The sequence below is a fragment of the Schistocerca piceifrons genome, chromosome 3 (genome assembly GCF_021461385.2).
Source record: "Schistocerca piceifrons isolate TAMUIC-IGC-003096 chromosome 3, iqSchPice1.1, whole genome shotgun sequence".
In the NCBI taxonomy this organism is placed as follows: Eukaryota; Metazoa; Arthropoda; class Insecta; order Orthoptera; family Acrididae; genus Schistocerca; species Schistocerca piceifrons.
In genome coordinates, this window is record NC_060140.1 from 94,268,478 (window position 1) to 94,295,772 (window position 27,295).

The 27,295-nt window shown below is 39.5% G+C and overlaps 1 protein-coding gene across 6 annotated transcripts in view; it reads left to right on the top strand.

The window, feature by feature from the left end:
- Nucleotides 1-12,876: 12,876 nt before the first annotated feature.
- The window catches only part of LOC124788017 (cyclin-dependent kinase 11B), a 105,027-nt gene continuing 90,608 nt past the window's right edge, over nucleotides 12,877-27,295 (top strand). For all 6 annotated transcript variants that reach the window (XR_007016047.1, XM_047255069.1, XM_047255070.1 and 3 more), the window contains exon 1: nucleotides 12,877-13,077. Coding sequence is in view for 5 of the 6 variants with exons in the window: in XM_047255069.1 (XP_047111025.1) it covers nucleotides 12,956-13,077 (122 nt within the window). In the remaining variant the exon portion in view is untranslated. The remainder of the gene's footprint in view (nucleotides 13,078-27,295) is intronic.

Here is a 27,295-nt window from a genome sequence, read left to right on the forward strand (position 1 = left end):
TAAAATAAAATAAAATATTAATTATTTTTTTATTGTATGATAGTGATTGGTTGTAATTAATATTTACGTGACGTTTAATTATTCGGTATCAGACGCTTGACAATGGCTTTTTCGTAAAGGCAATGTTACTCGTAGTTGACCGTGAAATAAAACTGAAATAATCGGACTTCGTAATTAAATCGTTTCCAAAGACTGCTGCGGTAGGTGCGGACTCATAAACTAAATCTCAATATTACAATAATTTGCCAGCCATGCCAAAACGTCGTACAGAGGTGATTGTCTACTAAACAAAAAAATTACACAGTTAGTTGAATCATATATTCAATGAATAAGCCTACAGTTCACAATCCTACTTACTTTTATAAATATAAATTCTTTTCAGTATCGAGTGCCTAGTATGATTGCAACTCGCAGTAATTTTCTATATCATGAAATATGGCGGTGTGCCAGACAATAAACTAAAATACGTGCTTCTCGCACCACTTCAACCAGGGCTCTTGTTTCTTAATCAAAACATATGACTAACGAAAATGTACTTTTGTTTTATCAGCGACACAGCGCTGCAGTTGTGTGCCATAGGCTTTATTTATTTGTCACTGATTATTTATTTAATTAATATCTCGCGTTTCCGAGGAAACTCACGCTCGGCATGCAAATGTGCCTTTATAACATGACGCACACAACTTACTTCTTCCAGAGCAAAAGACCCTTCTCAGTACTCAGTGTTGTATGTACAGCCCATTGCCTCTTTAACATTTCCATCATTTGCTGCCAATGTTCATTCATACCCCTTAAAGAAAGAATGTCGTCCAAATGTACTAAACATTGTGGAGAATTAAGCCCTTCAATACTCCATCCAAAAAATGCTTGAATGTTGCATTTTTCAAACCAAAAGCACTCTGTTATACTTACAATGACGCCAAGGTACTCAGAACACAGTCCTCGATCTATTCTCTGAAGCCATCTCCGACTGATTGTACCCACTTCTCAATTCCATCGTCGAAAATACCGGCACTGTCGAAGGTTATCAACAGTTTCCATGATGTTTGGAATGGGGTAAGCATCTGTTACCTCACTGTTCAAATAGAGGTAACTGAAACAGAATCTATACTTCCTTGAACTATCTGTAGACTTTTTCAGTACAATTAAAATTCCTGACCCCCCCCCCCACGGCTCCAACTCCCTTATGTAAACTAAACTTTGACTTATTAATTATTCTAAGATCTGCCGCAGAGACGTGGTATTCTTTATGGCCTCTGGTACACTGGCGTTTCGTTCTCTGTAGGACTTCTGTGTTGTGTTACAGGCGATGGCACTCAACGAAAGAAAAAAGTCTTTAAATTCCAACAACAATTATATCTGCGCCCTGTCTGTTTCCCTCAAATGCATAACCGTTTCATGTAGTGCAGTCTTGGCGTCATCCTATGCCTTTCCGTAGTTTAGACATACTTTGCAGCAATCTTCCTCTTCCATAATTTCTAACCTTGTCACCATCTTTACCATTAACAACTTAACGCTCATAGCGCCAAAATTATCCACATTGATAGATATTACCTCGCCTCCGTTTCTTTCCCGTACATGTACTAAACAAGATTCTGAATCTAATACATCACTATACTCCAGTAGTTCCGTTATGTACAACATGCCAGCTGGGAAGTCAGGATCCATACTTACCCATAGAGACTTTCTGAAGCCAGTTCACACACAAATATGCAGATTAAGCCTTACTGTCATTTGTCGCAGTTCAAATGGATTTTCTTGTACGACAGGCATTCTCTGCAAAAGATCAACATTGATGACACCTTCCCAACTGGAATGTCTTTACACTAAGTTCCACCACATGTTGCCAAATGTCAGTTATGGCATAACGCTGATGCAGAAAGTCTAACCCTAGGATCACGTTGTAGCCCTGGCTCACATGAGATGCCACTTCTCTGTACTGACTAAACTTAGTAGCTTCCAATTGAAAAATCGCTATTATTGACCCCAGTGGTCGTCCTGTACATAGTTATCACCCACCACCCTTAAATAACATGGTGGGTCCCATTGTCTCCTGCTCGTTAAATCTCTTGATAACACCAACACATGTGTCCAGGCGTACAACAAAAACATCTACACGTTTACTTCTTACTTTACTTTACGTTTACTTCTTACAACACCCATTATGGCACATTTCGCCTCTCCATTCGTATTTACTGAATTTGCTTTTACAGGGAATGCCTTTTGGTGGTTCTGGGGTAGTCTTTTGGCTTTAAAGGGTTCTTATTACCACCAAGTCAACTCCCATCATTATTCCTATTATATCGCTGCTGGTTCATGCCGTCCCTACTGTTATTCCCATGATACAGCTGACAGTTCATACCACCCCTATTATTTCGTGGCTGGCGGCGCAGCCTCTGCACATGCCCCGTACACCCACAGTTAAAGAATCCTATATTCGCTGAAAACATATTTCGTCAACCTGCTACCGCATGCCGTCCCTACTGTTATTCCCATGATACAGCTGACAGTTCATACCACCCCTATTATTTCGTGGCTGGCGGCGCAGCCTCTGCACATGCGCCATACACCCACAGTTAAAGAATCCTATATTCGCTGAAAACATATTTCGTCAACCTGCTACCGCTGTCACAACACCAAGCTCTTCAAATTTCATTGCTAATCTATTTGCTGCGTAGAGATCATTAGGCGCACCAATGATTACCCTTCTAGATGTTTCCAGTGCTAAAACCCTCATCGAAGCATCAAATGTCTCTATTCAGCTTCCTGTAACACTACCTCATCACTCTACATCAGTTTGTATGTATGCACAGTAATTTTTCTAATCCTGACCGCAAAATCCTCTTTGCCCTCATATGGCCTCTTAGAAATTACACTTAACTGCTCATGGGAAAAACTGTGCCCTGCAGCACTTCTTATATCTTTGCACCAATCGTTGCCCGAGCTGCTCAAAGTTTTTGTCCAGTGCGTGTGTGCTATACAAAGGACTTTGCTTCACCTGAAAGGCGGAATCTTGCTATCTGCAACTACTGCTTGTCCAGCGGACCCCTTGTGTCAGCCAACGACAAGAGATCCTCCATAAATGATAAAACGTGTTTCGATGACCTAACGGAAAAGGGAGTAACTACCTTCACAACAGATGGATCTACCCGGAGACTGATTTCAACAAACTCAACTCATCCTTCCATGATAGCTTACTATTCACAATTGTGTTCTCTCCTATTCACCACACCATCTGTCTGCTCCCGGTAGCTGAGTGGTCAGTGCGACAGAATGTCAATCCTAAGGGCCCAGGTTCGATTCCCGGCTGGATAGGAGATTTTCTCCGCTCAGGACCTGGGTGTTGCGTTGTCCTAATCATCATCATTTCATTCCCATCGAAGCGCAAGTCGCCGAAGTGGCGTCAAATCGAAAGACTTGCACCTGGCGAACGGTCTACCCGGCAGGAGGCCCTAGACACACGACATTTTTACCACACTACCTGATCAACTAATGATTGCATAGCTTCCTCGCTGGTGTGTGTGTGTGTGTGTGTGTTTGCGTGCGTGCGTGCGTGCGCTATTTCGCCGTTGCCTGACACTTACTCGTACACTATGTGGTCAAAAGTATCAGGAAATCACCAAAAACATACGTTTTTCATATTAGGTGCATTGTGCTGCCACCTACTGCCAGGTGCTCCATATCAGCGACCTCAGTAATCATTAGTAGGGCCCGGATTTTAATTACCTAAAAAACAGTAAAATATGCAAGCATTTAAGACCTAAAACTTACATAAATATGACCTTAAAAAATAAAATATGACTTAATAGAAGTATATTTAAAGCATTCTTATTTGTTTATTTAATTTTTTATTCACCATAAAGTAATACAAAATTCACTTCTCAAAATATTGTGAGTGTAGTTCTTTCTTTCTGTAGGGTTTGTGGCTAATTTGCACCTATTTTTTGAATGTCTGAATGTTTTATTTTCCAAAGACAAAGTACAGTGAAAAGATCATCTATAGTAACAGTAAAACAACTTTTTTATTTCTACACACTATTTAAAGCGTTTCACACTTTATAGTACCGTATGTCAATCTTCAGTATCTGCAAAGTTGCACTGGATCACAAGGTGCATTTTCAGGTTTTCCATTGTCAAAGATCTACGGTTGTCACTGAGGATAGTTTTGTACTTGGAAAAGCTCCCTTCCACTTCACAAGACGTCACTGGAGCGTATTTGAAGGCAGCCAGGTCACTGGACTTCAGCTTTGTTTTAGTATCTTCAAATGTTGCTGCATTCCCTGAAAGACTGTCACTAATTTTAAATAGCGTAGAATATCCAGGATTCCGTTGGAGAACACTTTGCAATTTGGTTTTCACTTTGTCAGCCACATGACCACGAGCTCGACCCAACTCACTCTGCACATGTTGCACAATACTGAGTGCTAACAGCTTCCAGTCGTTTGATGGCTTTTGATATCACTGAAAAATTGGCTTTGAGGTATACCAAGTTTCGAGATAATGTATCTGTAAAAATTTCTTTCACAATTTTGATAGCACTTGATTCATCGCTATCAAACTCACAGAAGATTGTCTTTATTTGGATGTAGTTGGTGCAGTAATACTCAGCACCATTAAGCCAAGAATCCCATCGTGTAAGAACAGCTTTAGGTGGGAGGGGCGTTGAAGGTGCTTGTTCCTTGAATTTCTGCATCCGTAGCGGAGCCTTCATATAGATTTTGTTGCCACAGGAAATTAATTTGTCCATGTCAGGGTAATTTGATCGCACCTCTTCGGCAACTCTGTGCAACGCATGTGCAAGGCAAGTGGCGTACACCATACTGGGGTAGAGAATCTGAAGCCCTTAGGCTGCTTTAGCCATATATGAAGCACCATCTGTTGCAAGCAGCAAAACGTTGTCTCTTTTCACACCATCTGGCTACAGTAGCTTCAGAGAATTGTTTACTCTATCGAGAGCTTCACACATTAGTAGGAACATATCTCCAGGGCCATCAACTTTTAGTACACCAACAACATTTGCAATATATCGCCCACTAATATTCGTAGTTTCATCTATCGACAGCCAGATCTTTTGTTCAGCAATAGTAATTCGTATTTTGTTGAGCACATCATTGTAGCATACGGATAAATAGTTCTTTCTCAGTGTAGATTCATCTGGAACTGGATGTGTTGTGAACTTCTCCAAGAACCGTCTGAAGCGTGGATTCTTCAGCTTTTCCGGTGGGATGTTGCAGGACACCATCATCTCACACAAATCCTTGCAGAATGATTGCACAGTTGACGACTGACCTATCTGTTCAAATAACAGCGTTTGCCTGCTGTTATTTTCAGTACTTCGTTTCACACAGCTGCAGTGTTTAGCGGTATTACAGCGCTTTTCTGCACTGACTTCACACAGTTTACAAAATAATGTTTTCCCATCAGTACTAAAGAACTTCTCTCCAAATTCTCGAACATATCCTCGCAACTTCACGCTGTCGGAGCACTTTGCTTTAGGCATGTTGAACAAGGCAAAGGCTGTATTCAAACTGGTTACTGGGAATACCTGTGCGACTGCGATGATTATTACGGCAGAAGCCGCCTTTGTTGGCTCTGATAGCGTATTGTCGACTCTGTGCAACAATGTTTTATGTTCGCGAAACGACTGTTGTGGTACACCGATTTTCTGCTAAGTCCTGAGAAATAAAGCTGTGTACTAATATGTCTGTTTATCTTTCATAATAGCACGTTAAATATTGTCTCGTGAGCAACATATTCATTTTCTTGTTCGTGTGTCCCGTAAGATACGAGAAAAACAGTATATGCGTTTTTGGCAAAAGATGACGGAAATATGACCTATTATATTAACAATTAGCCGCAATTTGACCTATTACTAAAATTTGTTTAAATATGACTTTATATACACAATCAAAATACATTTTTCGACACTAAAATGCCTAGATTTGTGTATAAATTGTTCTAAAATTCACACTATAGTTCAGAAAAAATATGACTTGTCATTAAACTCCGGGCCCTAGTCATTAGACATCGTGAGAGAGCAGAATGGGGCGCTCCGCGGAACTCACGGACTTCGAACGTGGTCCTAGGATTGGGTTTCACTTGTGTCATACGTCTGTATGCGAGATTTCCACGCTACTAAACATCCCTAAGTCCACTGTTTCCGATGTGATAGTGAAGTGGAAACGTGAAGGGACATGTACAGCACAAAAGCGTACAGACCGACCTCGTCTGTTGACTGACAGAGACCGCCGACAGTTGAAGAGGGTCGTAATGTGTAATAGGCAGACATCTATCGAGACCATCACACAAGAATTCCAAACTGCATCAGGATCCACTGCAAGTACTATAACAGTTAGGCGGGAGGTGGGAAAACTTGGATTTCATGGTCGAGCGGCTGCTCATAAGCCACACATCACGCTTGTAAATGCCAAACGACGCCTCGCGTAAACATTGGACGATTGAACAGTGGAAAAACGTTGTGAGGAGTGACGAATTACGGTACACAATGTGGCGATCCGATGGCAGGGTGTCGGTATGGTGAATTCCCGGCGAACGTCATCTGCCAGCGTGTGTAGTGCCAGCAGTAAAACTCGGAGGCGGTGGTGTTATGGTGTGGTCGTGTTTTTCATGGATGGGGCTTGCACCCTGATTGTTTTGCGTGGCACTATCACAGCACAGGCCTACATTGATGTTTTAAACACCTTCTTGCTTCCCACTGTTGAAGAACAATTCGGGGATTGCGATTGCATCTTTCAATACGATCGTACACCTATTCATTGTACGGCCTGTGGCAGAGTGGTTACACGACAATAACAGCCCTGTAGTGGATTGCCCTGCACAGATTCCTGACCTGAGTCCTATAGAACACCACTGGGATGTTTTGGAACCCTGACTTCGTGCCAGGCCTCACTGACCGACATCGATACCTCTCCTCAGTGCAGCACTCCATGAAGAATGGACCGCCATTTCCCAAGAAACCTTCCAGCACCTGATGGAACGTATGCCTGCGAGAGTGGAAGCTGTCATCAAGGCTAAGGGTGGGCCAACACCATACTGAATTCCGGCATTACCGATGGAGGGCGGCATGAACCTGTAAATCATTTTCAGCCAGGTATCCAGATACTTTTGATCACATAGTTCATATACGAATTCCGCAATAAAAACTCAACCATAAAAAGAACAGAACACTCCTTAGTTACTAAAACTACCACATTTCTCTACTGCACTCCCAGTATTGCTTTACCATGTAGCCAAAACGATGGCACAAAAATTTGGTGCAACGGGCAGAATGCCCAAGCAAATTACAATGTGCGCATAGCATGAGCTCCAATCACTGATGCTTGCAATTTTCCCTCACCTGTGAGACATCCACTGGTTCTCGCCTCACAAAAATAGCTTTGCAGTTATTATGAGCCTTAACTCAAGATCCCATAATGCCAGTAAAACCTCCACCTGCATTCTGCTGCAGAACGCATAAGTGCAGGTGACTTGGGCCCTACTCATGTCCACTACGTTATGGAGGGAAGACTGCCTTCCACGAGAACGACCTGCTGATCCCTGGCGCGAATCTGGTGGCAGTTATTGTGGATGCCTGGTCCGCAGTGCTGTGGCACTATGTCCCACAAAGAGGACAAGAGGCAGGAGGCGGCTGCCCCATCCCAGTCCCAAACCCAGTGCTGCAGCTCTCAGTTCCTAGTCTCCCCCTTGTCTGGCGTAGCCCTGGCTCTGTGGTAGTGCTGCTGGACTCCGAATCAATCTGCCTCAAATTGAACAGTTATTTACGTAGCTCTGGGGTGCATTTATTGCGTTACTACCCAGGTCACACAGTACTTAATGTAGTTCTTGCCCTGGTGTGGTGACGCCATCTTATCCACTCTATTACCACTGCATGGACTAGATTTTGCCCAGTGCGGATAGTCCATGTCACAATAATATCGCATGCAAGTTGCTGTAGCCAATATGTCGCCATAATGCACTCTCTGGCCAGTAGCCACATGGGGTAGCCACGCGGTCTTAGGCGCCTTGCCACAGTTCCCGCGCTCCTCTGTCGGAGTTTCGAGTCCTCTCTCGGGCATGGGTGTGTGTGCTGTCCTTATCGTAAGTTAGTTTAAATTACATTAAGTAGTGTGTAAGCCTACGGATCAATGACGTCAGTAGTTAGTCCCATAGGAACTTACCACCATCACCACCACCACCAACTCCACCACCACCCTTACAAATTCCCACAGGTTTTACTTAAAACTTAGTAGCGACAATACAGTTAATATGAAAGTCCCAGAAACGCCAAGATGTAAAGAAACATTAGAATATAGCAGCATAGAAACATACATCTCTAGACTCAATAATTCCATATTTACTAACGACTTTTGACTATTAACACTTTATATTTCCCTTTATTGGTTGATTTTGGTTCTTATTATTTTATTTATTTATAATTTTAGCTTTCTTAGTTAAGATGCCAATATTTTTGGTTCATTTATGACTTCCTAAGGCTCATGTAGAGGCCCCTATTTCAGGTAGAATAATTCTTGCTGGTGTTTTATTGAAGTTAGGTGGTTATGGTATTTTTCGTGTTATAAAGGCTATTTCTTATTTGGGTTTAAAGTTTAATTATTTTTGATTATATTTATTTAAGTGTTTGTTTATTTATTTATTCATTTAACCTGGTCTGATTAGGGCCTTCAGGCCTCCACTTGTATCGGAGCAGGGTTGCACACACACAGTACCCTCTTTACATCATTGTTACCTAAGAAGAAGAAATAATAATAATTAGTGACAGATATAAAAGACGGAAGCTGTGACAAAATCAAGGAGGTGGCAAGTGACTACGTTGAAAAATATATGTAGCCTGCAAATGGCGGATTGAGTCAATGATGAAGAATTGGCGTAGTTGTAAATGGTGGTGCATATTAATATAGCTTAAAGATAATTGGCAATGATAGCAATAAAATAAGCTTGGTTGTGGGTATCAAGTGTGAAACAAATGATTGCTTCAATTGAAATATAGAGTCATACTCGCATGTGCAACACTATCTGGCGTCGAACACTTGTATCCTCGTCAATGGTCACAATGAAAGCGCTGTGTATTTTACTACATAATTTTCTTTACATTACACTTACCCTCTGTGAACTTTTATTGCTGTTATTGTACATTACAATTTAATTCTCTTGGTTTATTACTGTTTGCAGGTCAAAAATCCATACAATAACTGTGCAGCACCACACCCACTCTTGTAATGCCATCTGGTGTTCAAAATTGGTTATTTGTATGAAGTGAAATGAATTAAACTGCAAGGTCATCAGTCCCTTCACCGGTCAAGTGTTAAACCAAGAGTGGTCATCAAAGGAAGGAGGCGAATGGCAAATCCTGGAAAGCCTAATTGTAATGAACACACTGACAAGACTAGGAGAGGTGTGCTCCACCAACACCTCAGGCGGGCATTGAAGTCAAAAAGCTCTACCTTCAAGAGATGAATAGTAACTACCTTGGTTCCAGCTTGGACAAACGGTCAGTTCATTCATTTCCCTAAATCCCTATGTGATCGGGGTCCAAATGAAAACGACTGCCATGCAGCTTGATGGAGGTCAGAGACCAGATCCTGGATAGCCATAACCAGTGGGTGAGGAGAGTAACACTGATCTATAGCCTGAATGCTGCCAAGCAGTCACTACAGATTAGAACACTCTTGCCAGTGCAAAAACAAACACTGCTAAGGGCATGTTTAATGGTCATCAATTCAGCAGTGAAGACGCTGCAGTCATTTGGCAGACAGTGGAGTTCACTGCACCATGGAGTTCACTGCACCATGCATGTGCACATAAAAAGCCTATTCATCTGTCGACTGTTGAGCGATCAGTGAAGACCGCCTCTGAGCCAGGATACATATCAAAGACAGCCAAGAACACATGGCGTAAAATCGCATGGTAAACGGAATTCAAGCCTAATCTGGAGTCAGTGCACAAGCCATAGGGGCAGATGTGGTGTCTCTCTGACAGTGGAAGAAGTTACAGATCTGAATGGAAGCACTGGAGGCGTCCAGCAAGCATTTGTAAAATGTTTATAGCTTACGTGTGATATTCTGGAAGTCAGAGCACATCAGTTAATATGGCATGTACGAGGTTCATGCAATAATTAAAGAGACAAATTGGTCTGGAGAAAAAAGCGTTTATTTTTACAAAACAATACTTTTTCTGCTTTTCAACATAATCCCCTTGAACATTTATGGACTTGTTCCAACGAGCTACAAGCTTTTTTATTATGGCTGCAAAGAACCTTTTATGTTGATGTTTGAACCAATTTCCCACAAACTTTTTCACGTCCTCATTGTCCTGGAACCTCTTCCTATGTACTGCCTCCTTCAGTGCACCAAACAAATGGAAATCACTAGGTGCTAAATCAGGACAGTAATGGGGATGAGGCACTACTTCCCAGCCAATTTTGTCGATGGTTTCTTGGGCTAGTTGAGCAATATGAGGACGTGTGTTGTCTTCCTGAAAAATCACATCTCTCCTCTGAGATCCATGACGTCTCTCTCTCTCTCATGGCTGGCTTCACCTTGTTTAAAAGCAAATCCAAGTAGCATTGGCTGTTCATAGTATGCTGCTCTTCGAGATAATCACAAAAAAACTGGACCTTCAGCATCCCAAAACACTGTCAACAGGACGTTTCCTGCTGATGCTTGGGTTTTGAATTTTTTCTTGACAAGAGTGTTGGTGCACCTCCACTCCATGTTTTGTCTTTTTGATTCTGGTTCATAACATTGAACCCAAGTTTCATCACAAGTTAACATTTTATTGAAGAAGCACTCACTTTCTCATTCATAATGTTCCTTTAGCTCTGTGCACACTCTCAACCTTGTTTCCTTTGGGACCCATCTAGCACATGTTTTGCGGTAGTTCAGCTTGTTTCAGATAATGTTATGAACTGTACCAGTACTAACTTGAACCTTATCAACTATCATTTCCACAGTCATGCGGCGGTCGGCACGAATACTGTCATCAATTCGACTTCCAAGTGAGGGAGTTGACACTGCAACTGGTCGGCCAGCAAGGTATGCATCAGTCACTGAGTTGCGACAATTTTTGAACTGCTTTATCCAGTTGTAAACATTTGCACGATTCATGCAATAAGATTAGACATTCTGATATTCACTAGTTTCTCGCCTTCAGCAAATAGAAAACGAATAACAGAACTTCGTTCAACTAATGTGGACGTTTCATGCTGACTCGCCATCTTGAAATGTATTTTTAGGTTATAAACAGAACAATGTTGATATATCAGCTGATCAGGGCTCATCCCAGTGACGCCAAATTAAAACCATAAAAGTACCAAACTTGCCCTACTAACAGTTTTTTCCCCAGACCAATTTGTCTCTTTAAGTATTGAATGACACTCGAAGTTTCATTATTTCATGTATGAAAAATAGTATGTCATAATTTCTTTCCTTTTTGAGTAAGATTGTTATATTTAATGGCACATCTTAGAGTTATAGTAGTTACCACAACTAAAGATACCCTGAGGGTTTGTTATATTCAAGTACAAGTCGTAATGGTTTGCTTTACGAGTTTTACAATTACTATAGACTAACAAAAGATATAGTACTGTAAATGTAGGGGACCTAAAGGAATTTGGCAGTTACATTCAATTTCTTTGCTGTGGTTTTAAGGATAACCAGTGCAGCTCTCTTTCTGCTACAGACAGTTACAAATTGTGATACTTATGGTGATGGTGATGTTAGGTTCTTATTCCAGCAGCAATCATGATATGCTACACTCTGTAGCAACATATTCGAAAGAATATTTCATGGATTGTTGATGAAGAGTTAGTAGAGCGATGTGGTTTCTCAGCAATGTTTACCATTTCATCATCAACAGGTTCACAGAAGAAAATCGAAAATCTTTATTCCTTCTTCCTTTTTTTATACCAGCAATTGTATTTACCGTTTTCTAAATTTGGTGGCAGTTTATTTCGAAACCACAACGATTTTTCTTCAGACACAAACTGTGGAAATCGCTGTACAGAATGTAGGTTTACATAAATTTAATGATCTAGTTGTACTGTATATCGATTGCCTCATTTACGCTTGAAAATTGACTTCGAAGTCAATTGTAATGAAATGTGGAAAACAATAAATACAGGTGCAGATATAGAAATGAAAAGGAAATTAAAAGTATTTATTGTCCATCGTAATATCGTTTAGCACGTGACGTGCCCACGACTGCCATCACTATATAAGCTGCAAGATTACTGTCAATATTGTAACTGAGTTTGTTTGTTACCTGCTCGTAGTACCACATATTCGATTGTCTCACTTCACTTCCCTAACCTGGCCAGATGAAATACGTTATACAGCCGTGCCTGCTTGAGAATGTCACATATTTCACCGATCTATAGCAAACATTCATCTATTTTTTGCCTCGACTAGCCAACATGGAGAAGCCCGAATTTAGATTCATCATGTGTGGGTAAGCGCCTAGCAGAAGCTGTAGGACAATGTTACATTAATTTTTATTTGTGCAAAAAATTAAATGACTGTAAAATTTTATTCCGGTGTCTAAGCCCTGGAACTACCAGGTAATCGTCAGTGTAGTTACGTTATTTCGTGGTGCAACTTGACTGACATCAATCTTTTGACGTTAAGTCGTTGCTTCATTTTAAATTTGAAGTATTAGCTCACTTACGCTCATGGTAACTGACTTATTTCGGTGAACATATTTTGTTGAATTAATGTTTTTCTGGCTTCAGAACCACTGCACGCGAAAGTCTTTGTCCGAAAGGCACCATGGCACACATGAAACCTCGCATGAAACATACTGGTGTTTCTTTGTTGGGCGACAATCGTTGCTAGTTGCTACCTTTCATTGATGATCTTTGACTTGTGTATTGTGGAGCATAGAGTTGATTGTGTACATACGAAGGCAAAAAGTTTTATACAAAGTTGGTTGACATCAACAGATGTCTGACAATGCATTGGATATGGAATCTGAGGATCAGATAGAGGATGGGGAGTTACTGAGAAGTCCACTGAAACAGTCTCCAATACAGTTGTCGAAGGAAATGGATGACACGGTTTTCACGTAAGTTTTGTTTTCTTCGTTAGGAGAAGGTATCGATGTTAGAGGTTTCGCATTAGAAACATTACACGCGCGGGGCTATATCATTATGCGCAAATAAAAAGGTTTTTTTTTTAATAAATGATATTGTCTTCTGAACTAGATACCCGCTCTGACTCATGTTGAACGTTATTTCAGTTGTGCAATTTAAGGTACAATCTATTGCAGATAGTGTATTCAAAATGATTCCGGTTCCAGGTTCATTCTTTGCCACAGTTGTACCACGTCTTTGCCCATCAATGTTAGGAAGATTTCAGGTGGCTTGTAGATTTTTGTAACTGTCGTGAATTGGTCGTGGTGTAGCAGTGAAACGAGAAGCTTAGGAAATTTTATACGCAGCCTTCCATAAGTTTTTTTTCGTTGTGTTGTAGCTTTATAATGAAAAGATGCGAAACACGATTATAGGTTTTGTGGCAAACGTGAACGACAGATAATAAGAACTAATTGTGAGAGACGGCTATCATTAGTATTTTTAAAAGACGAACTATGTCGATATTAACGCTCTTGAATTCAAATGGGGCATCTGGTATTTATATAAACACAAAGAATATTGTTCTTCCCAGTTTGTAACACTTTATTTTTAATCATACAGCTATCCTTGTATTAAGTTGACTAATCCTATATTAAACTTCCTGGCAGATTAAAACTGTGTGCCCGACCAAGACTCGAACTCGGGACCTTTGCTTTTCGCAGGCAAGTAGAGCACTTGCCCGCGAAAGACAAAGGTCCTGAGTTCGAGTCTCGGTCGGGCACACAGTTTTAATCTACCAGGAAGTTTCATATCAGCACACACTCCGTTGCAGAGTGAAAAATTTCATTCTAATCCTATATTATTGCGAAACTATCCTGGGACGAATAAATTACTAATACTACATGCTTTTCTTAAGATACGGGAACAAATTCTTTTTAATGCCCCCTTTGTTACATTTGTGTTTGTTAGTTCGATATTCAAAATGACAGTAACAAATGAAATGTGTGATGCGCTCTTCCACGTCAATGGGATCAGTATTAAAAAGTGTTTCCGCTCGACCGTCTCCAAATTCAATAAAATTTGGTATGAAGGTTCTATATGGTCTTTGAATGCTATGTCACAAATTTCAGTCCAGTATCTTCAGTGGTTGACTTTTTAGGGGCTTTTAAAGGGAGGCTACTCATCTTCACGTCACATACAAGGATGACAATTTGCCAAGTTAGCTAGGCTTTTTCAGAAGTTCTATCAAACATTTTGTCATTTAATTTTATAAACATAGACAACTTTTTATGCCGAATCACACAATGACAAAAATTAGGGATTTAGCCACACCTAAATGTAGATGCAAGGCTCAAAGTGGCTAAAAAGTTCTTCCCACTATTCCAGGAGCCAAGATTTGACCGACCACTGCTACTTTTCATACGAACCAATCACACCGAAACTTCAGAGGGTTATTCCTACCTATGATCCCTATATATGAATCAAATTTAATTAAAATTGGATGTCTAGGTGAAAAGATACGCATCTGTAAAGTTGGCCAAATTTTCTGTGTGTAAATTTTAGGGTATTTTTGGTGGGCAATATCTCAACCGTATCTTGTTCAATCCCTTTTTTCTTGCCACAGCTGAAAAGGGCATGCTTTAAACTTTCAAAGCTATATTGTTAAATTCCTGGATCTTGCAATTTGTTGAGTAAGAATACATTTCAATAGTTATTATTTTAGCACTTCAAGAAGATTGAAAATTGAAATACTTTGCTGATTAAGTCCCATAATTAATCATTTTTTATTCGAGTATTTACTTCAGTTTCAGACATGAATTTAAGATATGCCATAAAAACAAGTGTAATACACAACACAGCAAATCTGCAAAACTAAAATACTAAAGGGTCAGATCCATTTTTTGGTTAAACAGTTCTACAATTTTGTCAAGGACAGATTGTGGATACCTGTATTGTCTTCCTTCTAAAGTCATTGTCTTCCTTCCAAAGTCATGAAAATATGTTGCTCAGAACTTCAGCATTAGCAGTTGGCCAATGGAAGGAACAAGCAGAACCATGTGGGTGCTTAAAGCTGATGAGGACATTGTGTTGTTCATGTGAAACTTCACACATGCTTCCAACCCACCAAGAACTGTCATACATACCTGCAACATATGTCCCTGGTTGTAAACATGCAGTTGAAACTGCTGGAATTTCTTCATCTGCTTCAAGGTCATTAACTGTGAATGCTGTAGCATCATTGGAAACTCTGCTTACTACGAGCTGATTACAGTTAATTGGCTTAAATTCATCATTTTCTCTTGTTCTTGATATTGTATGGCCCACGGCAAACCTTCTTACTTGACCAAGCTTAATTTTTTGAATTTCTTCTTTTGTTGCATAAAAAACCTTGGCATTACAGAAGCATCCAAGTCTTCTCATCTGCTTTGACCCATGACATCATCAGAATGGCAGAAATGACAACTCACAGCATATACAAAATGACGTCACTACGTACACACGCCAACAAATGCGAACAAAAATAAAAATGACACAATAATGTCTGGCTCCAAAAATAAAATGAAAGTAATTGGACAAACGTGGAAAATGGGGGGAGGGGGGAGGAGGGAGGGTGTGTTCAGGGTGGGGACAAGCTAACTATACAAAATATAAAATCACCAGGTCTTTCCAAAATATATGGTACCCAAAATAATTTAAATTACAGAAATCCTCTACACCAACAAAACTACAGGAGATGGACCATTCCCCTAACCTACACAGCTCAACCACAGATACCGATATCAAAAAGGCAACACTTACAACCTCAAAAAAGGACATTTCCCTCGACACATACAACTCAACCTCAGCTATCAGTATCTAAAAAACCAACAGCCACAACTTGAAAAAGTGAATCCAAAACCAACAACCCAAGTACCCCATAATCACTACATCAATTAAAACACAACCAACCTACCATAAATCTACAATACTATAGAACAAAATCCAAAACCAACAAAAGCCTCCGGCAGTACCACATAGGTTGGCTACCACATGAACGCTTGCGTGCACACGTGAACACATACGCATCGACAATGCCACATACACATGTCCATGGTCTGAGACGCCAGAACTCTCATCAATCTCTTGTTGTTGCCACAAACGTGACACCTAATATATTCTGCAATAAGACTGAAAATATGCAGAAACTGTAATGCAGACATTGTATCATCATCCATCTCAAAATGTAGTGATACACTCATAAACTTCACTGTCATATCCATACGTAACAAAAAGAGAAATAAATTAAGACTTCTTTCTGCACAACAAACACCCTACTAATCAGACCTAAAAAAAATGCTAAACATGTAAACAAACAAAAAAAGACCTTAATAACTCACTGAAAACACTTCCACAACCCATGTTATCGCACAAACATTAGCACGATGACAACGAAAACTCAAATGAATCCAATACTACATGTTAACCTCAGCATTTCCACATCCACCAGCAGAGGGCATCATATGATAACACAACATCTGCAAACACAACAACTCAAAAACTCTGTTCTGTAGTGACATCACACACCATAAAACTATTATGCCACAGCTCAAAGCAGATGCATGGAATCGGACACTTCCATTGATCCTAAAACTTTATGCCTGGAATACTATCATGACAGAATTTGAACATATCGTATGGAATCAATATTTGGTTATCTGAGGGCCTCTGCAGATTAGCATGAGCTGCTAGTCGTTTTTCTATTCCCCAAATGGCATCACAAGTCAAGTGGCTTGTTCCAAAAAAATTCCATTTAGCAGTGCTTTTTGTCCAGAGATATATTGATGAAATTTTCGAAAGTCTTGTATTGGGTAGCTGAATATATTACTAAAATAATAAATTTTCTTTATGTTTTCAGTATGTGTCTTTAAATTTGCTATTAACTTTATCTGAAATGCATGGACAGCAATGGCATCATGGCGGAGACGGTCGCTGGTATTTTAAATGCTAATACTCTGATACTCTATGCCACCAAACGAGGCCAGAAATGCACTTAATATGGCCTGACTATTATCCCAATGAAATCCTTGCACAGCATATTGAACAACAAATGAATAATTCTCAGCAAAATTCAATATAATTAATTTGTTTCCTGCAAGATTTCTTTTTAGCTGCTTAAGGTATAAAGTTTGATGTTTTCCTTAAACTAGTAATTTTCAAAAATCAGTGCTTCCATGAAATCTTCAACAGTTCTCTGACATGTCTCCAATGTGTGCCTGTCCCTATGGACCCATTGCTTGTATTCCATAGTTTCTTTGGGGTCGCAGTTTTTGAAAGCGTCTTCAAGAAAAGCCACTAGTTGCATTTTCCTTGGACATTCCTCGCAACAATGCAGCATATAATCTTTTGATCCAAACTGCATATGGTTTTTTTCCATTAGATCCTTGTAGTCATCTTGGATAGATGTTGCAGATGCCAACATTAATTTGACATTTTGATGAATTTCACATACACATACTGAATGTGATCCAGAAGCACCAACTGCAGTACACCATTTCAGCCTGAGCTCACAAAATTTTGAGAAGCACAGTTGATTTCCTTATTGCTTACAATAAGCAGTGAACATTTCTTTCAGGTTACAAAGGAGCAGACATTTCTGCTCGTGTGTCTTATCCCTATTTATTCTTACTGCAATACAATCCTTTTTGCCTGGGCATTAACGAGAAAACTCATTATCTTCCAAAAAAGTGAGGACATTTTGTTTTAATTCGGCATTAAGATTTTTCCCGTTTCAGTTTGCAGGTGTTGCCAAAGTCCCATCTTCCATCTTTAGCTTCACCATTTTTTGATACAGCAAATTCTTTAGCCCTTTTTTTTCCAAATAGTCCAGCTATTTGGATACGTCAATTTTGAACTTTACTGCAATTACTTGAAGTCTGAAGCTTAACATTAAGTTCTTCACTTAAGAAGTCCATATCTTTTCATTTTTGGCACTAGTCCGTTTATATCTGAGCAAAATCTACTTGGCTCACACCAGCAGATGTGGCAATTACCTTAGTATTGCTGCCATGGGCTTTCAGAACTTAGCACTTTATGTATCCCATTGAATCCCTTTTTCTGATCCGGTGAAGATTTAATGGTGACTCTTCAAGTTATATAATGAAGTATTAGCAGTAAAACAAGCATCAGCAACATCCATGTCTTCAGTGGATGGTGATTCTTGCTTATTCTGGTAGGATGATTCTTTTTGGGCTATTTTGTGTCTACATTTGGTACAAATTTCCTAACCAGGTTTAAAAACTTCATTAGTCAGTACCTTTGATCTATCGGACATTGCAGTGGTCACTGGTGTTAAACCCTTGTTAGTCTTCTGCAGGGATTGAAATTTTATGATCAACAAGGCATTATGATATGAACAAGTTTGGGCATCTTCAGTAAAATCAAGCCCAGATCTTGGTCATAGAAGCTCCTTGTCTATTGATGACATTTTCTTAACTGATTGTTGTTGAATTTGCCATAATAGAATGGTAGTGATTTATGACAATCAGCTCCATCTGATACACCAAAGTAGGAGGATGTAAGGGGCTCTTGGTTCGTTTTATACAGTAGTTTATTAGCCTATAACAAGCAGTTTTGAAAGCTCATGAATATCCTACTTTGAAGCATAGCAGATTCAGTCTTGTTCATGTATAAAATATACAAATTAGGCTATCAAAACATATTGTTCCAGTGCTTTCCTTCAGCTACAACAATGATAATTGATTATTCAAACACTCAATACTTAAAATTAAGATTGTACAATGTCAACACCAAAGATTACACAGCACAGAAGACTGACACTGTGAAAATTGCCAATAATGAAAGCAGCAATTGAAAATGGTGATTCAGCAATCTGTCACCACTGTGAGGATAGAGTGTTAAAAAACTATTGCTGCTTTATAATGCCGATGGAAACTGAGTGACAATGCATGTGTGCACCATCATGCATTGTAGGGTTAAAACATTCTAAAGCAACATAACATTCCATTATCATCTTGATTTTATAGTCTTGGGAACATTTCCTGAGGTTTTATTATATGTGTATTCTGTACCATACAATAATGTAAAAACAATTGTTACTAGTATAGTTACATTCCCTAAACTTATTGTATTACAAGACACCACAATTACACATTTTTTGATTTACAACTTCAAATTGTATTAATTGTTTGTATTTATTGATAATCCATTTTTCCCTACTTTTGATAGATATTCTTGGTTATCAGTAGGCAAGATCCAGAAATTAAATAATTTAGCTTTGAAAGTTTAAAGCATGCTCTTTCCAGCTGTGGCAAGAAAAAAAGGATTGAACAAGACACAGTTGAGATATTGCCCCCCAAAAATACTTTAAAATTTGCACATAGAAAATTTTGGCCAACTTTGCAGATGCATAACTTTCATCTAGGCATCCAGTTTCATTAAACTTGATCCATATATAGGGATCATAAATAGGAATAACCCTCTGATGTGTGGTTAGTGCATACGAAAAGTAGCAGTGGTCAGTCAAACCTTGGCTCTCGAATAACGTGGCGAATTTTTTAGCCACTTTAGAGCCATGTATCTACATTTAGGTGTGGCTAAATCCCTAATTTTTGCCATGGTGTGATTCAGCATAAAAAGTTGTCTACATATATTACAGCAAATGAAACATTTGCAAGAACTTTTAAGAAAGCCTAGCAAACCTGGCACATTGTCAGTCTCATTTGTGATGCGAATATGAGTAGCCTCTCTTTACAAGCCTCTAAAAATTCAACCACTGAAGGTGCTGAACTGACCATACAGAACCTTCACACCAGATTTCATTAGATTTTGGAGATGTTCAAGTGGGGACCCCCGGTCCTCTTGACATGGAATGACCCTGATGTAAATAGGGTATAATTTTTTTTCTTTTTTTATGTTTGTTCTCTCTGTTTATAAATTTCGAACTTCTGTGTTGTTTTACAATAAGAACGGTGGAACATAATTAATACATTTCTCAAAGTATAATGTTGCATGTCCGCAGCTCGTGGTCGTGCGGTAGTGTTCTCGCTTCCCACGCCCGGGTTCCCGGGTTCGATTCCAGGCGGGGTCAGGGATTTTCTCTGCCTCGTGACGACTGGGTGTTGTGTGATGTCCTTAGGTTAGTTAGGTTTAAGTAGTTCTAAGTTCTAGGGGACCGATGACCATAGATGTTAAGTCCCGTAGTGCTCAGAACCTTTTTTTTTTTTTTAAAATGTTGCATGCAGGCAATGAGTGGAACAGATTATTTCCCCGTTGACTTGAAAATGTGTCCTGTTAGGGCTGAATATATGTGAGAATTTTTGTGTGTTAATCACTGTTAGCAGCACCAAATGTTAGCTCTCCAGCAATATTTTACAGCTGATATCTGCTCTCTGATAATTGTGAGCAGAGCCTTTTGCAGTAAGGAAACACCCTATTCATGGAGAGAAATTTGCCACCTCTCTGATTGCTGTCAGCAAAAAATGGATGTCGCACCATGTACTGCCATTATTTGTCATGAGTGAGCTTTTAGCTTGAAAACTGCGAATAGTGTAAATGTTACCAATAACTACTCTCAGATATTTTTTGAAATTTTTTCATAGCTACTATCAGATAGTAACTTTGTGCAAAAAATATGTTACTGATAATGGTACACTGAAACAGTGGAAACAGCAACATGGAATGTAACAATATTATGAGAAGGAAAGTTGCTACTCACCTATCTGCGACTCAGCATCTCCGCTGTATGGTGAATAGCAACTTTCCTTCTCATAATATTTTTGAGAATGGCATACTTTTACTATTAGAAATGCAATTACCACAGATCTGATAATTAGCCCTTTACTTTAAAATCATAATACTTTTGGCTTATAATACTTATCCCAGCATGCCTTTATTTTAAGTATAGCACATTTGATATAGATTGCAAAAAGAACTGTTACTTTAACTAAATTGCAATTCTGCTACACTACAGAGTTCCTTGTTATGAAATAAAAATTAGGCTTGATTATTCACAGTCTTTGGAAGGAGTACTTCAGTCCTTGTATTCGTCGAATTATGTTTCTCTCTGTGTACACACCACCTATATTGGAATTGTTTCAATTGCAGTTAACTAGTTGAGTTGTCACAGTTGTTACATTACTGGATTCCCTCTCAGCAGAAGCAAAGCTGATCTTTGGCTGGTCATTGAGTTTAAGGTTCTTGATGTCACTTCAAGTGATTACAGGAGTTGCTCAATTATGACACACTCATCCGACTATGTCTAACTGAGCTAGTGTTCTGTCCATAGTGACCATAATTTTGGGGCTGTGAACTACATGTAGTCTTCCTCTTCAGTGTAATTATTTTAGCAAGAACCCATACCATTGTGATTATTGTTTCCTTTCAAGCATTGTAAGACTGTTCAAACTTTGTTTATACTGTAATTCACACCAAAACATAATTTTAGTATCAGTGCAGTCTTCATAGGTTATTTTCATACCTCTGTTCTGCCATATCCATGTTCATTTACTTACTTATTTTTTTAAATAATTGTTCCTTCATGAACAGACCCAATTTCAAGTTTTTTCCATTGGAGTGGTGTGATTTCTCTTTCTGATGTAGGCTGTTGTTGTTTCATACCTTACTACTCCTGGATCATTGGAAGTGTCAGATTCCACTCATCTACTTTGACCCATGACGTAATGGTGTTATGATGTGTGACATCATTATCGTGCAGTGTTTTTGAGTTGACTCGTATTTGTAGATGTGTTGTTGTATTGGATAGCACCCTGCGATGGTGGATTTTGATGTGTTGAATTTGAAGTGTGGTATTCGGTTCATTTGAGTCTTGGTTATTACACTAGCAATGTGGGCTTATTTTACTCTGTAACATGGATTTTGAATGTTTGCTTTGTTTTCAGAGGTTTTTTCTCTTTTGTTTATGTGTTTGACATTTCTGTTAGCCATGATTGGTTTGGTGTCTTGTGTCATGTTCTTTTATGTGTGTGCATGGGGGGGCGGGGAGGGGGGGTGGAACCTAGGTAATTTTGTCAGAGACTTTTGTTGGTAAGTAAATTTTGTTTTGGTTTTATTCTGTAGTTATTGTGATGTTTTGTCTGTTTTATATCTATGGTATTTTGGTTGTGTTTTAATTGGTGTAGTGAACATGGCGGTTTTTGGGTTTTTTAGTTGTTGGGGTTTTGTGAGTGATGTAGGTGTGTGAAGGTTTTTTTTTATTATTATTATTTTTTATTTTTAAAGTCGGTATTGAGAGCTGCGTTTGAGCTATACAGGTCAAGGGAAATATCTGTTTCCACTTTTTGGAGTTGTGTGCATTGATTTTTTTTTTCTAGGTCTTCGTTTGAGCTATATAGATAGAGTGAAGTTTTGGTTTTGTGGCTGTAGCGTTATATTGAAAGTTGAGAATTTTTTATTTTGTAATGTTTGTTTTTGGTTGATGCAGTGTGTTGTATTGTTATATATTTAGTTCGTCACATGGTTTTTCCACTAGTGTTATTTTCTTGGTGGAGTGAGACATTCTTCTGTTGTTTTTATTTTTGTTCACATTTGTTGGCATGTGAATATAGTGACGACATTGTCACCATTTTGTATACACTGGACCTAGGTGTTTCTGCCATATTGATGACGTCACAGGTCAGAGCAGATGGTTGGAACTGGACATTTCCCTAATGCCCTAATTCTTGTTTTGCTGTGGCTTCCATTCTTTTTAAGCAAGTCAAAAAAGGCACCATTGTGTCATTTGTGAGTAAAGCCCAAAATATTGATCTTAACTTCACTGCATCCAGTATGAACTGCTATTGCAGATGTGTGTCCTCCACCCCCCCCCCCCCCCCTCCCCCCCTCTCCACATTACGCTTCTGAAAACTTGTAGTGAGATGACTGAGAGATTAAGGTAATAAGTTTTCGTGGACGCTGTAATTAGCATTAGTACAACTGCTGCTACATTGGATTTAATAGCATTTATATTCTTCAAGAAACTTGGTCAGTACTAAATGCACATTTGCTAAATGACCACAAATTTAAATTTGAGAGTAGGGGCCTCTTAAGTAAAGGATACTCAAATGGTGCGGCAACATTTCAAAATATTTTAGTCATTTTTGAAGTGCTATAATTCAGTGAATAATTGTGGTAAAGCTACAAAATGTCACCAGGAAGGTGCAAAGTTTTCATTTTGCACATCCTGTCACGTCATTTGTCCCATTACTTTTGCTCCAAGTGGCACTCATAGCTGCCAGTTAATTTTACTGCAACTAAATTTCTTCCAAGTTGGAGTAGCGATCGCAGTATGTAGATGGTTTAGAAGTCTCTCCTGTTGTGAACTTATTGTCTGGTAGCTTTTTATAAAGACTATAAGTTTTCAGGGTCACCACAGGTTCTGGAAATCAGAGAATATCAGGGAATTTCAAACACACCAGGGAAATCTGAAAAAAAATAGAAAAATCTCATTTTTGTCTCAGTAGATGAAAGGGTTTGTTACTGAGGTGTCATGTATCGTCGCCAGCTGGGTGCAGCTAAATACGTGTGTCACTTCCGTACTCCCCCATTCCTACTGCTTCTCCCCTTCCTACCACTTGGTGCTGCCACCACTTATTTCCGCTTGCCTAGCAGCTCAGATGAGAGGCAAGGAGGCATGAGGAGTGGTTTGTTTGGATCTGATTCTCAGAGACTGTAGATGCAGCAGCCAGAGATGGCATTCATGTGTGCGTGAGTTGTGTCTGAGTGACTGTATGAATGTGTGTGCGCTCTCTTTTTCTGACAAAAGCTATGGCTGAAAATTTAGTTGTGAGAGTGTGATGGTCTCTTCTACATGCCTGTCTGTGACTCAGTGATCATCTATACAGTGAGCTGCTACCTATCCTCATTAGTTTTGATTCTCAGAGTATTCATGCTTGTTATCTGTTGCATGAAGTGATCACCGTGGGCATATTTCATCAACATGCTGTGTGTGGCTCGTGAATAGCTGGCCACATGAGTGGATTTCCAAGAAGGCCAAAACCGCAGGCCGTTTCTGCAGGAATCTGAAATGGATCGAGCATGCCAATCTGAAGCCTTTCAGTACCCACTAATGTGCAGGGCCTGCCCTTTGGATCTAGTCTCACCTTCCTGCAAGGTGGTTCTGTTTGTGTGTGGCATAATGCAGCAGATTTTCATGGTTTATCCATGGACCCGGGACTACTATGCTCCTCAGTGGGCCAGAGACCATGGGCGATGGATCTCAGTAATTGCAACTGTCTCACCACAAGCCATTGTACGGTGTGGCGTTTTAAAGACATTTTATTTGTTCTAGTACATTTTGACACTTCAAAAGGAGTTTAAATGTTAGAAAGTATGGATGATAAGAAGAAGAGAATTGTGTCATTCACTGGCGGTTTGTATGCCATGTACTCATATATTTCTTAAAAGAAAAATCACCCAATACCTGTAAAATAGTAGATATAACATAGTGGATAATAAGTGACAATAATGAACATAGTTGAACCACATTTTATTGGCGGTCACTTACAGTGTTGGTTTACACAATTCTTCCCCACCTTATACACTTCTTTCAACAGGCCTACTCTTTTCTGAGGTTATTTCTGAAATCAGTGAAGCTATCTTAAATCCGTCTGGCGACTCCAAGGAAATGCATATTTTTGTCATCAAATTTTATTGAAATAAAGAAACATCAGTGGTCTTAATGAAACACATACACCATTTGGTTTGCTTTCTCCATTTAAAAACAGTTCATTACTGAAGATGTTGATGTTAGTACATCAGATTTTTGTTCCCATCAGGAAATGTTATCTACTTGCAAGGTTTTTTTACATATTTCCTCCTCCACGCTATTGTTTGTTATACTGTAGGTACAAAGATAGATTGTTAACTTACGAGTTAACCTTGAGATCTCAAAATTTGTCAAGGAAAAATGCTAATACTTGTATGGAAATCAGGGAATTTCACTTTGGGAAACTGGTGTTAATCCTGGTTTTTCATTTTTAGGTTCATAGTTTTTAGATAGACAGGAATGAGTTTGCCTGGAAACAAATTTTCTGCCAATGAATGTGAATTTTGAACCCTTTTATATCAGAAGGGATGCTTGGTACATACTTTCACCAATCACCATTTAAAATAGCATCTTTTTCTCTACACAATATCAGATTTCTGTGAATGTTCTTTCACAGAAGGGTCTGCAATTAGCCACTGTATGTGTGTGTGTGTGTGTGTGTGTGTGTGTGTGTGTGTGTTTTCCTGTGCCCACACATTGCCTCATTGCGCAACCGGTCTGCTGGGAATCCCCATCTTTGCTTGGGAGCTTGTGCTGAAAAGCTCTCTAATGAAAAGACACAGAAAAAGAAAACACAAAAGCGGCTATAGATAAAGAAGTATCTAATAACAGATGTAGGGGAAGAAATACAAATTGACGACGATATTTTATTTGCGAATTTCAGGAGGTCATAGCAAGATTATAAATTTTCTGCTTGGGAAACTGTAGCAATAAGGCTGGCAATAACATTTTGATAGCTAGTAAACACATTTTGAAACGAGCATTTTTGTGATTTTTTTCCTGACACCGAGAAATACTTAAGGGAGGTTCTTAGTCATTATGAAAAGGTTAATTAAGTTTCAATGTGTTATTTGCATTTTATTTTATGAAAAAAGTTGTTTACACAATTTTAATCATTAAGGATTAAAAGTAGATATACAGTTTTCATAAATTTGTGGCTTATTCTTCTGTATTTTCTTACTTTGAAACGTACAGTCTTGATTGTTTACAGCAGTATGATGGGAAACCTGTTATCTAATTCTTGACAGTCAGGGCATCACAGCTAAAGTTTTTATTCAAATAATCTTTACAAGTGCCATTCCACAAGACTTTTCTTTGTCTGTAATCACCTATAAATTTAAGCGTGCTTCGTTTCGAGTCGACAGACATCGTTGCACGTACATCGCTTCACTGCATAACCTAAGCACACTGCACAAACGCACACACTTGGGCCCCAGCTGTGTGTCGTCTGCTGAAAAGTGCAAAGATTCTCACTGAAAGAGGGAAGCAATGCACTGTACTCAAGGCCAACAAATGATAAGAAGCTCCTTGACAACCCTGTCACTTGAATTATTTTCCAGCCAGATGGAATAAACTGCTGATTTTCTCTTATTCCAGCAACTTTCAAAGTCAAAGAAAATCTTCTTTCTTGGAAGCTCAGGCTGATTAAAATTTAGAACTTGCAAATGAAAATCAGTTCAGTATTGCTCAGGTACAAAGCTGAGGATTTGGTTTGCATTTGTTCACTGTAGGCTAGCTCATGTATCCAGTCAACAATATTGAGAAAAGGATGGCACTCGCCATAAAGATGACACATTGAGTTGCAGACAGAGACAATTAGAAGACTGTTACACACTTAGCTTTTGGCCAAAGCCTTCTTCAGAAAAGAAAAGAAAAAACAAACACAAGCAAGCACACCTCTCTACGTGACCACTCTTCTGGATACTGCAGCCAGGGGGGTAGAGGGGTCAGTGCTGCCTGATGTAGTGTGCATGGATTATATGCTGGACAGACAGGGTTGCCTGGCCTGGTATTGGGTAGCTGTTGGGGTGGGGGTGGGGGGAAGAGGGAAGAATGGTGAGTGAAAAAGAAGAGCAGCAGAGAGAGGCGTTGGCAGAGATCGGAGCACTGTGAGGGTCGGGGGATGTGAATTGGAGCAGGTGATAAGACAGAGGGGGCAGAAACTGTTGAATTGAGGTTGTGGGGAAAGTAGGTTACCTTAAGTTGAGGCTGCAATGGATTTGGGAGCTGAGAATGTGTTAAAAGGGATTACTTCCATCTCTGCAGTTTTGAGAAGTTAGTGGGGGACAGGAGGATCTAGGTGGCCCGTGTTGCGAAGCAGTCATTGAAATCAAGCATGTTATGTACAGCTGCATGTTGTGTCCCTGGTCTGCTTTGCTCTTGGCAGTTTGGCAGCATCCATTCATCCTGGTAGACAACTGGCTGATAATCATGCCAATATAAAAAGTTGTGTTAAAATTGCAGAAGAGCTGGTATATGACATGGCTGATTCACAGGTGGCCAAGTGTCTGATGGGGTGGGATAAGCCTGTGCCTGTGACAGGTCTGGAATGGTGCTGGATGGGTGGAATGGACATGTCTTGCACCTGGATCGTCCACAGGCAGATCCTGTCACAAATGGATGAAATAGGATGTGGAGGATGGGCGGGTGATGGAACACCGCTAGAGGAG